Source organism: Caretta caretta, chromosome 2, assembly GCF_965140235.1.
Source record: "Caretta caretta isolate rCarCar2 chromosome 2, rCarCar1.hap1, whole genome shotgun sequence".
NCBI classification, from domain to species: domain Eukaryota; kingdom Metazoa; phylum Chordata; order Testudines; family Cheloniidae; genus Caretta; species Caretta caretta.
The window spans coordinates 254934218-254948899 of NC_134207.1; the positions used below are offsets into that span (position 1 = coordinate 254934218).

The 14682-nt window shown below is 43.3% G+C and overlaps 1 protein-coding gene across 4 annotated transcripts in view; it reads right to left on the reverse strand.

Annotated features, from left to right (window-relative positions):
- The window catches only part of GALNT11 (polypeptide N-acetylgalactosaminyltransferase 11), a 96672-nt gene that overhangs the window by 61074 nt on the left and 20916 nt on the right, over window positions 1-14682 (reverse strand). For all 4 annotated transcript variants that reach the window (XR_012667302.1, XM_048837559.2, XM_075125999.1 and 1 more), the window contains exon 2: window positions 2894-3226. Coding sequence is in view for 3 of the 4 variants with exons in the window: in XM_048837559.2 (XP_048693516.2) it covers window positions 2894-3188 (295 nt within the window). In the remaining variant the exon portion in view is untranslated. The remainder of the gene's footprint in view (window positions 1-2893; window positions 3227-14682) is intronic.

Genomic DNA, 14682 nt, shown 5'->3' on the forward strand with positions numbered 1-14682 from the left:
AAATAGCAACAGAGTTGACTATTTCTTCGCTGATTATTTTAGCGGAAACATCAATTCTCACCAAGTGCAGTGGGAAGGTAGAGGCAGCCATCCAGTTTCGAAAAGCATGCTAGTGTAAGCAGCAAAATCCTGCAATGTCATTCTTTCTGTCCCTGACTCTGTGCCTGGGGCCAAAAACAATTTAAACTCTACTGTTCTAGGGTCCCAAAGTCACTGAGTTCTGTTGTACTCATTGAGATATTTCACTCAACCCTTGGTACAAGCCCTGAAGTACTGGAACAAATGGCTTCATTTATTTTTTCCCCCTTATTCAACATGTCAAGGGTCTGACGAACCAATAAGCAAGGAAACCCCAAATTAATCTTCTGCAATACACCCAACAGATTACTTTGCTTTGGAGAGCTATGCAAAATCCAGGTGACCTAGGGCAATGACAGCCTCAGCATGTCCATGGAGGTGGTATGATCAGAAATAAAAGGGGCAAAATAGAAGGAGAAATGCAAGCTGTGGAAATGTTTTTGGAACGGGAAAGACAACAAGATCTCCCTATTTCCCTTCATAGCACAGATGTAACATGACTGACTGTGACATGGTAATGGGATTTACACCAAGGGACATGTAACAGTGATTCTCCCGAGGGCGCATACCTGGCCCTTCCTCTAAAAAGCAATGCACCAATGTGACTGCCATGCATGTTGTCTGCACTGGGGTTTTTAGCCTCAAGAGCAGCAATACCAATGTAGCAGCAGTGGCTCACACCCCTATGGTAGAGGTTTGAAACCATGGGAAGCTACATCAGTGGAAGCCACAGTTTACACCAACGCAATCTGTCTCCATGGGGTTTGCACTGACTGGGTTTTATCCATCAGGTTAACTGCAATGTGACAAGCCATTAGTCACAGAGGTTAGAAATGTGACTATTAATAGGTATTACTTTCCCTTCCTTGTTCAGCAGTAGCCACAAAAGCAGTGGCACAAACCCTTCCTTGGAGTTACACATCTGACCTTAGCAATGATTTTGTCTGTCCAGAGCAGTGGTGGGCAACCTGCAGCCTGTAGGCCACACGCAGCCTGTCAGGGTAATCCGCTGGTGGGCCGGGAGACAGTTTGTTTACATTGACCATCCGCAGGCATAGCTGCCCGCAGCTTCCCAACTCTGGTCCAGAGGCTCTAAGCTCAATCATACTTGCATCCTCTGGATTACAGCAAGCACTACTGCCATTGAGTCTGCTCAGCTGATCCGCTTTAAGGACCACATGCTTGAAAACTTCATGCCAAATTGCACTGTTTTTTGTTCTACAGACTGCCCTCACACAAGTGTCTACACTTTTCTTTTCCCCTCTCTAAACACAGTCAAACTCGTAAATATTATTTAAGATGGATTGGAAGAGCTGCATGCAGGCTAACAAAGTGCGTGCGAAGTGCCTGACAAATTCCAGTCCAAACAACAGCTCTAAGCCCTTGGAAAATGAGGTTTGCAATGGAAACATCAACAAACCCTTTACTATAGCAGTGTTATGTGTGTTTCATACATTTATAAGAAAAAAATATAGATTACCCTACCAGATGACATTTTGTTCTCAGCTATAATATGCCAAACTGTTTTTTTAACTTTACAGCCTAGCATATTTATCACTTCTCCAGACTGGACAGACAGGAAACCCTTCCTTATAACACTAGGTCTAATTCTAACAGAGGCCCAGCTGTCTCCCAAATTTTCATACAGGACTTGTCCTGCAATAGAACACATTTGGCTTTCACCCATCCAGCTAGTCTTTGGGTTTCAAGATCAAAGAGATTTTCTGTTGCAACTCTCCAGTTCATTTCCTGGTAAGCAGTGAATACTTGGAAAGAGATGGTCACCTCTGGACTATGCAGCAATTAGCAGCTGTTGGTAACACAGCAAATTGATAAGAATTTGCGTGCCCTGTGGCATCACAAGTTGGCAGTTAAATTTTGGAAGGTGTTTCACCTTCTATCGATCACATAAGCCTCTGAGCAAGTCTACACTTACATTTTGGTAAGCTTTTTTTTAAGCTCCATAAAACTCTCCGATAGCTGACGCCGTACTGACATTTTACTGAAGAAGAGTGTAGGGAGTTTTAGCCAGCACTGCCAGTATTAAATTCAGGGCTAGATAAAATACATTCTGTATTATACTTCCAACGGAAATAGCTAAGACACCAATAGAGTGACTTGCACTACCTTCTTCCAGTTCAATGGCCAGTTTTCAGTTCAAAATGCCACACTCTTCTAAGTAGTGCCAATGAAGTCAACAGACCTATTTGCCTGAATAAAGCAAGCAAAATTTGACCCTGTCAAATGAATAAACCCATCATCTTAACTTTTTCCAGTCTAGTTTGTAGATCATTTTATACTTCTATGATACATGGATAGCAAACATAGGCCTCATACTATCACCATGCAAACTACTTTTTAAATCTTTTATACTGAAAAAAATGAATTGAGTTTCTCTGCAGCCTCTAAAATTTCACACATATTTTAGTCCAATCCCTCTCAAAGTAAATCAACATGACATGCACAAATGCTACCAGTGGCAAGGTGGTATATCAAAGTCTGTACCCTGGATGTTAAAGTTCAGAAGTTCTGTTGTAGCATTTTATGTAGTAAAGTTGAAAATATTTTAGAATAAAGGCTAGACTGCAACATTTTGGATTAAAAAAATACATACTGTAAAAGAATAAACTTTAAGTCTACTTTGAAACCAAGAGAAACACCAGGATCAACATTTTAATAAATAAATATTCTCTGAGTATAAAAATTTTCCTTGGACACATTTAAAGTCTTATGATCTCACTTCTACTGATTTAACTAAGATGTGTTTATGTGTGCGTGTATGTCATTGATAATGAAGATGACCAAGCCCACTTACCCATTTCAGGGGAGAGCTCCATGTCTCCCTTCCCTGGGTCCTGTGCATGATTTCCAAATGGATTCCCTATATTGCTGTCTTTCCGTTGTGGTTTAGGTACGCGAACTTGACCCCGAGTGAAACGGGGATAGAATTTTTTAGGAAGTGGCTTTTGAGGTTCCAGCCCCTTGACGGGCACATTCTTGAAAGATTGGGTCTCTTCGCTGAAGTTGAAATAAACAAACAGCAGAAGTGTCCAAGTCACAGATGTGAAAAGGCACCCATAGCAGAAATAGCGAAGCGTGACACTTCCCATTGTAGACCTAGCATTGTTGATGGCCCATTCTCAATTCCCTGAAAGAGAATCAAACACACACAGAATTGAGGCCTCCATCTGTTAAGACTCTTCTGCAGACTTGTACATGAGTAACTAAATTCTAACTGCCAATTTTTCATAAATGCTATTTTAAACCTATGCTCTATATTTTAATTTTATGTTTAAGCATTATATCTTTCTCCCCTCCCACCCACATATCAAAATACTTAGGGCCCCAGACTGCTTAGTACTGTATATCTTCAGACACCAGGCTAAAGACCCAGATAGTACTGGGTGAAATATTAACAGCATGTTCTTTCAAGTTGTGGGACAGTTTACTGGTGTCCACAATACAGCAGTCACAAAGTGTTTGTATTAATCTTATTACTTATAACAACACATAATATTCTGTTTTCCAAAGAGACAGGAAAGGGAGACATGTAGGCTAGGGAAAGGATAAAAAAAAGAGAAAAAACATACATGAAAACTCAAGCAAAGAGGGAGGTGACAGTTCCAGAGGGGATGGGGGAGTAACTTTTAAGGAAGGATCTCAGAAACGCCTCCAAGATCCACGCATCAAACTCACTCCTCCTCTGTGGAAGGGAGTTAAAAGGCACCTCGCTGAGACCGCCTTCCCATTTGCGAGAATCCCAAAAGACACTCTGCAATGTCAGGATCTGTGCAGGAGGCGAGAAAGGAGAGGGCCAGCTAGAGGCTGGGAATTGACCTATGTTATGTGAGGCAGTGGAGGGAGACGTTCACCGTACCCTAGCTGGCCCTGAGTAGTTTACCAGGGAAAGGTAAAAGGCTGGGCTCTATTACCTTCTCTGCAGAGCCCTCTCTGTGACAGGATGCCCCCAGGTCTCCAGAAGAGTCCCTAGCAGTGAGACTAGATTGGCACTGGCCTTCTGCAGACCCTTGAATATCCTTCCAGGTTTTGGGATGGATTCCCCAGTCCAGTCCACATCAGGTAAAAAGCTCCACAATGGAACTGGAAGGGAGCAGAGCAGCCCAGAGTTTTATTCTAATCAATCACCCACAAATGTGATTTCCCGGAGACGTATCGACAACTGTTATCAAAACTGAACACCACAGCACTGAGAATGGTGGAGGGAACTGAAATAGACGGTACTGGTGACTGCGTTTTATTTACAGTTGACATGAGAATTAGTTAAACTCAAAAAGTGTATCCTGTCAAAATTAGGGTCCAAGAAATCACATAATACCCAAAATGGAAAACTGGCCCTGAGAAATTTATTGATTAGGTGTTTCTGGAAGCTATCAGGTAGATTTACTGGTTTGTGTTGAGGGATGGGAGGAGAAAGGTAATTAAGGACTTCTTCTAATGTAGAGTTAACCAGAAAAATCTGGAATGGTCTTTCAGAGTTAAACTTGATCTAAACCAATAAACCAAGATACCCAATTCTTTCTACAGCTATAAATGTAGATATCATCCACTTGTTTTTTTGGGTGGGGCTACAGGTGAGGTTGGGGTTGGGTCTATTTTCAAGTGTCCATGGGTTTTAAAGAAGTAAGATTTGTCAAAGGATCAGAAATCACCAAAAAAACCTCTTCAGCTGAATCTGGCAAAGAACAAATCAGAATAAGAGATAGCATCTACAACCTCTTCCAAACGCTTTATGAATACTGATTATCCCTTACACTTACAACATCTCTGTGAGGTAGATAGAAATTATTCCCTTGTTACAAATGGAAAACTAATAGAGATTAAGCCTATGGTCATGCTCCCACTGAAGTTTATAGCAAAAATCCCACTGCCTTCAAAAGTGTAATATTGGGCCCCAAGTGACTTAGCTAACACCACAAAGCATCACAGTTAATCAAACTCAGGAGTTCCTCAGGTCAGACCATGCCACTCCTTCATTTGTTAAAATTCTTCGAACAAAAAATATTTGCCTGTTATTCTTACTAGGTGAAATTCATCCCTGTGCGAATGAAGCACTATGAAGCACTTAAGCCCAATGACTTAAGTGGGATTTAAATGGAGCCTAACTCTTGTGCTGGCCCTCTGCACACAGGTGTAATGCACACATTGTCAATCAGCAAAAAGAAAAGGAGTACTTGTGGCACCTTAGAGACTAACAAATTTATTAGAGCATAAGCTTTCGTGAGCTACAGCTCACTTCATCAGATGCATACAGTGGAAAATACAGTGGGGAAATTTTATATACACAGAGAACATGAAACAATGGCGTTACCATACACACTGTAACGAGAGTGATCACGTAAGGTGAGCTATTACCAGCAGGAAAGGAAAAAAAAAACACCACCTTTCATAGAATCATAGAATATTAGGGTTGGAAGGGACCTCAGGAGGTCATCTAGTCCAAACCCCTGCTCAAGGCAGGACCAATCCCCAACTAAATCATCCCAGCCAGGGCTCTGTCAAGCCTGACCTTAAAAACTTCTAAGGAAGGAGATTCTACCACCTCCCTAGGTAACGCATTCCAGTGTTTCACCACCCTCCTAGTGAAAAAGTTTTTCCTAATATCCAACCTAGACCTCCCCCACTGCAACTTGAGACCATTACTCCTTGTCCTGTCCTCTTCTACCACTGAGAATAGTCTAGAACCATCCTCTTTGGAACCACCTCTCAGGTAGTTGAAAGCAGCTATCAAATCCCCCCTCATTCTTCTCTTCTGCAGACTAAACAATCCCAGTTCCCTCAGCCTCTCCTCATAAGTCATGTGTTCCAGTCCCCTAATCATTTTTGTTGCCCTTCGCTGGACTCTCTCCAATTTATCCACATCCTTTGTAGTGATAATCAAGGTGGGCCATTTGCAGCAGTTGACAATTGTCAATAAGGAACCTTCTCCAATGCTCTAAAAAGGAATGCTGCTGCTGAGCTGTTCCTTTAGAGCCATGAAAGTAGCTAGACACTAAACAAAAGTTTGGGATTTCTGAATCATTTCTTCACCCATTCTAGCTGGCTTAGTACTTTAACTACACCATGGCTTCAAAGCATCTGCCTCAAATCTCCCACTCCCTGTGCTAATGAAGGTCAAGGATGTTGCCAAGGTGAATCTAAACTCAGAGAAGCATGGGAGGTTGCCAAGGAGCAAAAAGATTAGATGAACAGCTACAGCCTCTCACGACAACAATATTTCTTGCTGACTGATCTGTAGACTGTTCAAGCTCATCTGCACTACAGGAAGATCTGTGCACTAGCCAGTTTTTCTGCATGTGAGCAGTGGAATGAGGTCTGTTTTAAGACTTTATCTAGCCTAAAAAACTGCTCTCTAGCAAACGTTAGAGCTGTTTCCTCACTGGCAACAAAAAGGCACCATCCTAACACAGCCCCACCACACGCACACAAAACACTGGCTGATCTAGTTCTTTTTTGCAGCACAGATATGCCCTTTCTGACCATTGCAGAGAAGACCAGTAATCACTCTGTTCTAACAGAGAATGAGCATTTTATTTCACAGACATCTAAAAGGAATCAGGGCTTCAATTAGGAGGGAAGGAAATAAGTTATTGCCACAGTGAAGAGAACCTCATGGCCCCCCAGCAGGAAAGCATTTGTCCAGAGGCTAGCATGGTGAGAGAAAGCAGACCTGCCAGGTACTATATCACATGAATACAAATTTAATATGCAACATTCCACCTGTTCCTTGTTGAGATGTAGTTGTCCCTCTCCCCCTCAATCCCACTGGTTTATGCCATGTTGTACACGACATATGAAGTATGAAATATAACATTTAAAACAAATCATGGATTCACTAAGATCCAGAAGAGCAGATCCTTTCAATAACTTGCTATTTAACCAAAACATTCAGTGACATCTTGGCAGAAAGTGTAGAAGGACTATTTATTTTCCTTAAGTTCCCATTTCTGTGGCAATATTTTGTTTGGGATTTGGGGAGGGGGTTACCCTGTCTTTACAAACAACACACAACTATAAAAGCTCATCAGGCCTATTAATGAATCTTAATTGCAAGCAGAGCATCTTGAGCTGGAACTCTCAGGCCTTGTCTATACTTGGGATTTCAACCAACCAGACAGCCAGCCACTGGGATACCTGCACCTGTGCAAATAAAATAAACAGCTATAAAAGCTACAGTGCAGCTTACCTGGGTTTCAAGCAAGAGAAGGCTACTCGGGTGCACACTACCAGAGAGAAGTGAGGTCTGTGACTGAAAGGAGGCACTAGGTTGGGACTCCTGGCCAAAAGCTGTCCCTCTCAATTTCCTCTTCTCCCCCTGCATCCTCTTTAATTGTAGTCTGTGATGGAGTGTATACTGAGAGCTTCATTAACCCACTGATTGTACCTGGAGGATGGACCATTCCTAATTAAAGATGAAACTCAGCTGGGACGGAACTGGATGGTGCCATAAAGGCAGGAAGCCTGAAGCAGAAGATGGTTACAAGAAGAGAAAGAAGAACTTTATAACTGCTCTCTTAACAGAGAAACAGGAAGGAGCAGGAGTGGACACACAGAGGGTTGTGATGGAACTGGCCAGAGCTGGGATACCTTGCTGGGCAGATGGCTTGTACGGGGCCCTGAGGTAAAGGGGAAGAACCAGCTCACCCAGGGAAAGGCTGAACACAGAGTAGGAAAGCGTTCCTGGAGTAGCAGGGTAGGAGCTGCAGGCAGAAGGACCCGAGGAGTAGAACAGTGGAAGGAGTCTGCTTGTAAGAGCCCTGACAGAGGCTTGCAGTGGATTAGGAACACAGCCAAGGGCAGAAACCAGACCTCCAGGGAGAAGCCTTGGGAGGCATTGCTCATTACAAGAGCCCAGAAAGAAGCTAAGGAGAAGGCCTGACAAAAAGAGTAATGACAGGAAGAAGTCCAGGGAGGCAGCAGCAGCAAGAAGTCTAATGGAGCACACCTTGCCTGTTCATTACAGGACTGGAATCCAGAGAGGAAGGAGGGTCTGGGTTCCCCTACCAGCCACTAGAAAAAGTGGTATGAAAACCTCTCTGATGTAAGTTGATATGGATTTTTGAAAGGCTTTAGGCAGAGAGAGTAAGGACCATGGGGCCCAGAGTGAGGGGCCAAAAACTGATGATAGATTGTTGGACTTCTTTCGGAGAAACAAAGTCCAAGACATGAGGAGTGGAAATATAGCATGACCTGACTAGAGATGCAAGAAGAGGCAGACCAGCACAGAACCAGAGTAATTAACCACTGGAACATTTTACCAAGGGTCATAGTTAAGGTTACGTTTTAGTCATGAGTATTTTTAATAAAAGTCATGGACAGGTCATGGGCCATAAACAAAAATTCATGGGCCCGTGACCTGCCCATGACTTTTACTAAAAATACCTACCATGACTAAAACTTGGGCGGGAGTGCTCTGGGGGGGTGGTCCGGGGGCACTGCAAGTGCTGGAGGGAGGGGCCAGCCTGCGGCACAGGACCCCCCCACTTGTGATGAGGGGCCGTGCCACAGGCCCCCCACCGGTGCTGGGGGAGAGGGAGGAGGGGCCGTGCTGCGGTGGTGCTGGGGGGGGGGTCCTGGGCTGCAGCGCAGGACCCCTGCTGGTGCTGGGGGAGAGGGGGTCAGGACCCCCACTGGTGCTGGGGGGTTGGCAGGGCTCCCTACCCAACTCTGCATCCCTGCAGCTCCTAGGCAGGGGCCAGAGCAGGGGCTGAGCCCCCTCCTACACACCCAGACTGCTACTGCTGGCCACTGCAAATTCATGGAGGTCAGGAAAAGTCACGGAATCCACAACTTCTGTGACAGACTCGCAGCCTTAGTCATAGTGGATTCTCCATCACTGAAAATTTTTAAATCAAAATAAAAAACTGATCTAAAAATTTGGGGGAGTTCAATGGCCTGTGTCATACAGGAGGTCAAACTACATGATCACAATGGTCCCTTCTGGCCTTGGAGTCTATGAACTGTCAACAGACCACACTAGTGAAAAAAGAGCTGCTACACCACACCCCACCACAAGGAAGCAAATGCTATACCTAAGGCCAGCCACAAGGGGGTGTCCCAGCAGGGAGTCAACTCTTCTGTACGTCCCAGTCCCAGCTCATAACAGGAACATGGCATGAAATCTAGAAGCAGCTTTGGCCGGACAATGAGGCCAGCAGGGAAGTGAGAGAGGCAGGGAGCTGAGGAGACTCACCTGGAAAGTCTCTCACCTTAGAATTTTCAACTCCCCTCCAAGACCCAAGAACACTAAAAGATCAACCACCAAGACAACATATTAAAGAGTTGGCAGATACCTTCCTCCAAGTCCTAGCTCTCCAGATGCCAGCACAGAAAGAATCCTGCTTTGCCCCACCTTTCTCTCTCTCTCACACACACACACCCAAGTGCAACCACATCAACCCATACACAAGGGTATTCCAGTGGCTCCTCATTCATTTCAGGCTCCAGTTCAAAGTTCTTTTTTAAAATCCTCCATGGGTTTGTTTCAGTTGATTTCATAGACCTGGGGGGGGGGGAGGGGGAAGGGCAATGCACAGCTTATGCCTGACGTCATTTGGCCCACAGTCTTTATCTACTCCACTCCCTGCTCATCTAGCATAGCATGGGCTTCTTCCCTCTCTATGCACAATATAGTTACTTTCTGCAGGAGCTTTTCCCTTCCATCTCTCTTCACTTCTCTAGGTCTGACACGTTACAGCGTTAGGGTGGAAATTGATTTTAAGAGTTCACTGATCAGATTGATGGATACATCCCTTCAGCTATGTGTGTATGGAATGTAATACATGCAATGTCACTCCTTTGTGGTGCATGACATCTTAGGTGTCCAAGGAAATACCCCTCCTCATCCAGCTGACCTCCCCAAACAGGATTCTGAAGCTCAGGCATTAAAGCTCAGGCATTACATTGTTCTGAGCCAACAAGCTGCTTGTGAGTCCAGAAGACGTAAAGAAGGATTTGTCTCTCAGACTACTTACTGTTCCTGCCCCAAGGCATTACCAGCCTTGTCAGCATACAGGACAGGCTGCATTGAGATCGTGGCTGTTGAACATTTAAGGTCAGTGCAGGACACTGGTAAACAAGTGATAGTAAAATTCCAGATCACAAAATTTAACACAACTTGAGCAGTTAATGGCCCAGAAGTTTAGATAGCTAGATATTAATGCTAGCACAGCTAGTACGCTCACATAGTTAAAGCCTAACCACTTAATGTAAAGAAGCACAAGGCCATTAACTAGGCAATACATTTAACTGACACTATGTTCTCACTACACAGCTTTTAGCAACATGGCTGTCTTGTTACAGCCATGCCGCTAAAAGTCACACAGTGTAGCCGCTGTTTGTCGGTTCTCCTGCTGACAAAAAACTTCGACCCGCAACGAGTGGTGTTTGCGTTGTCGGCAGGAGAGCACTCCTGCCAACAACGCACTGTTCACACTGGCACTTATCATGGCAAAACTTGTCTTTCGGGGGGGAGAGAGGAGGAGACAGGGTGGAGACAGGGTAACGCCGCTGAAAGACAAAAGTTTTGTCGTTCAAGTGCCAGTGTAGACAACCTTAGTGAGGAGAACCAGGGATCATCTATGCCAGTGCTTCTCAAGCTATCTGATATGGGGGGACCGGCAATTTTTTTTTTCCAGTGTGCGCGCAGAGCGGCAGCCGATGGCTCGCAGACCAGCACCAGTCCACGGACCACCACTTTGAGTAGCACTGATCTATGCTACAAATATAAACAATGAGGCAGAACCCAACTGCCCCCACGTTGGCCAGTATGAAGACATGATTCAAGCATAGTTCCATTTCCTCAGTGGTTCAGGAGCCAAATGAGCGATCAACATTACCCAAACGGGCCACAGTGGTGTGAATTCATTGTTTCATTTACTATAGTACCATTCATATTTAAACAGTATGACAAGGGAATATTTAGTTTTTATATATGTATATTATTCTCATAGCAAATAAGTTAATAACTTAATACAAGTTGATACTTAATTGGTTAATAACATAGTAAAAGCATCCTGATTGGTTAATAATTAAATCGAAGAGCCACAGGAAACACATTAAAGAGCCACTTGCAGCTCACAAGCCGCAGTCTGAGTATCACTGGTGTAAACAGTATCTTAACCAAGTGCAAGTTCAGAGATGCAGTAAAGATGCCATCTGGAATACATAAATCCATTCTTGAAACATGTCAGGGAAAACTGTTCCATAATAAGGTGCCCTAAGGGTTGTACCAGTGTAGCATAGCCTGAGCATGATGCTGCCGTAATATTTTTCCCTATCATTACTAAAGGATATAGGTGCCAACACATGAATGCTCAAAAGAACCTTAAATACACAATTAACCCTATTTTCTTCCAGAAGATGTATATACTGGAAGAACAATCAGAATGAACACAAGACAAAAAAAAACCCTAGCATTTTTTCCTCATATACAACATAAAATTCAGAATAAATATTAATTTGTACCTATAACACCTTTCAGTCAAGAATCTCAAAAGACTTTTAAAATGTTAATTAAGCCTCAACATCCTGTGCAGAAGGCAAGCCGTATTATTTATCATTTGCACTGCTGTAGTGTCTATGCAGTGTTTTCTCAAATGCGGCCACCACGGCCTTTTCTTCCGGCCACAGCCATCTGGGCTTTGGGGGCGGGGGGGTGTCACGGGACACAAAGCAGTGGCCCCTCTCGCAGGGCTGCCAGCAGCAGTTGGGCCCTACCCCCTCTCCGAGACACAAATGCTGGAGGTGCAGGCAACTGGTGAATTCCCCACTTTCCGGGGGGGTAGGGGAGACAGGCTTTGGCCACAGGGCTTTGGGCTCCGTCCACACAGTGGCAGGCTCTGGTTCTAGGCTCCAGCCCCAGGCTCACCACCCCTGCCATCAGCACTGAGCCCCGCTGCCTCCCTGCCCACCTCCCCATCCAGGGCTTAATCTGTCCCAGGGCTTGCTGGGGCTGAATAGGTCTGCTGTGAAAAGTGATATTAGCAAACATACAAATATCACTTTTCACAGCAGAAGACTTACCAGATAGCAAGTCTTAGGAGAAATAAAAAAAAGTACAACCAAAAAAGCAAAAGAAAAAACAACAAAAGACAAGAACATGCAAAATGCCTTATTTGTGTTTCTATTCTGTTTAGGTCCAGTAAAGAATAGAGACAACTGTAAATTATTTTTACTACGGAGTCTGAAAACACCCTACATAAATACATTACAATGATTTGGATATGTATGTGTGCATATTTATTTGTTTTTTCTAAAGTTAATTAAGTATTTTAGGAAAAATTGTCAGTGCGGCCACCAGTAAGAGTTAAAAAAGAAAAGGAGGACTTGTGGCACCTTAGAGACTTACAAATTTATATGGGCATAAGCTTTCGTGGGCTAAAACCCACTTCATCAGATGCATGCAGTGGAAAATACAGTAGGAAGATATGGTGGCCATACTCTGAGGCCACCAAAAAGTTTGTTGTGAGAACCCCTGGTCTAGGGACCACAGTCACAGACCAGGACCCCACTTTGCTAAGCACTGTACAAACACATAAGAAAAGGCTGTCTCTGTGACAAGCTTACTATCAATTTTGCAAATAGGGAAACCACACCACAGATTTAAGATTGACTAGCTCCTTGAAATCTAGCCGCTGGGGGGAGGGGGGCAGGTAAAAGTAGTTTAGAGCACTATTTTGAGCATTTAAAATCAAATATTGTTTTTAAAAAAATTTCCCCCCTCTCACTGCTGTGTACAGAGACCCCACTAACTGCCCACTACTTGGCATGAGATCTGAATCAATCGTCAAAACATTAATCAGACAATGATAATTCACATGTAACCAAACAGCTTAGCATTGGCCATTCCCCACAGCAAGTAACTGATACAGCTTAAAGGTTAAATGCTGAATTGACGCATTAGCCTTTAATCTTTTTAGTAAAACACTATAAATAAAGAGACTGCATTTCACAATACTGTATTTTGGCTTACAGTAAGGGATGGTTAGCTGATCTTTAACTAGTCACTGCTTAAATGCCAACATGCATTTATTTGGATTAGCCTCAAACATTTAGTAAACATTCTTCATCACTTAATGTTTAATCACTGTGCCCTGAGGTTCTGTCAGAGGTCAGCTTGACCTCACATTGTTGAAATACAAGTCAGAATTATTTGAGAAAAATCTTAACACAGCTTTCAAGTTCTCCAAGTAGAGCTTTCCTTAGAAAACCACCATCGCCACCAATTCTCCTGTAAAGTTGCCTTTGTACTGTATCTGTTTTAAGTGAAGAAACAAGACAGATCTTTAAAAAGAAAAGGAGTACTTGTGGCAGCTTAGAGACTAACAAATTTATTTGATCATAAGCTGTAGCTCACAAAAATAAATAAATTTGTTAGTCTCTAAGGTGCCACAAGTACTCCTTTTCTTTTTGCGGATACAGACTAACACGGCTGCTACTCTGAAGACAGATCTTTGTGTATCCTTAGTGCTTAATCAGTAAATTACTAAAAAGTTGCCAAGACAGTATTACTGTAGTTTTCTGTGGGAGGAATGTGATATCTCTGCAAGTTCTTATATAGCAGGGATTCTCAAACTGGGGATCGGGACCCCTCGTCGCAAGGTTATTACATGGGGGGGTCGCAAGCTGTCAGCCTCCACCCCAAACCCCCCTTTGCATCCAGTATTTATAATGGAGTTAAATATATTTTTAGAAGTGTTTTTAATTCATAAGGGTGGTCGCACCCAGAGGCTTGCTACGTGAAAGGGGTCACCAGTACAAAAGTTTGAGAACTACTGTTCCACAGGGTCCTGGCTAAAACTTTTAAAAGACATGTCACTTTATCTTCTTGGATTTTTATATTCTAAATTCGTTAGTAATTTCCTAGCTTCTAATGTTTGTGCTTAGGTGGTAGCAAATACGTTCAAAAAAAGTAGTTTTTCCCCTATTTCCAACCTCCCCAATTTTATCATCTCCATGAATTTTTCAACCAAACAGTGCTAACAGCATATTGAACAGGAGTCATATGGCGGGGGGGCCAGAAGGGGTAGAGAAATATTGCTACTCCCCCAATCCACTCATGACACCAAAATGAAGATAAAAAGGAGTGCTTATGGTACCTTAGAGACTAACAAATTTATCAGAGCATAAGCTTTCATGAGCTACAGCTCACTTCATCAGATGTCACTCACAGCAAATTGTGTATTTTATGATGAGGGCTCTCTTCTCCACGCTTTAATAGGATGTTGTTAGCAGTGTTGACAATATAAATTATCTTCATTAGGCTTCACACTTAATACAGTAAGATGAAAAAATCGTTCATACCTCTGAGACCTATTGGTTCAGGTTGCCTGCAGACTCCAGCAGGCTCCAGTTTATATTGAATTCACATTGTGAAGGTTTTCTTTGCAGCACAAAGGCTAGACACACATTTTTAAATGAAAGCTTAAGATTCTAGAGCACAAGAAACTGGTAATCAAGAACCAACCCAATCTGACTCCTTAATAATCAATTTCCACTGGCTCATTTACAGTACAAAATGACATCCACTCATCAGTACGACTTACTGAGGAGGCTTTTCTTACATTTGTCAAATGTGGGGCCTAC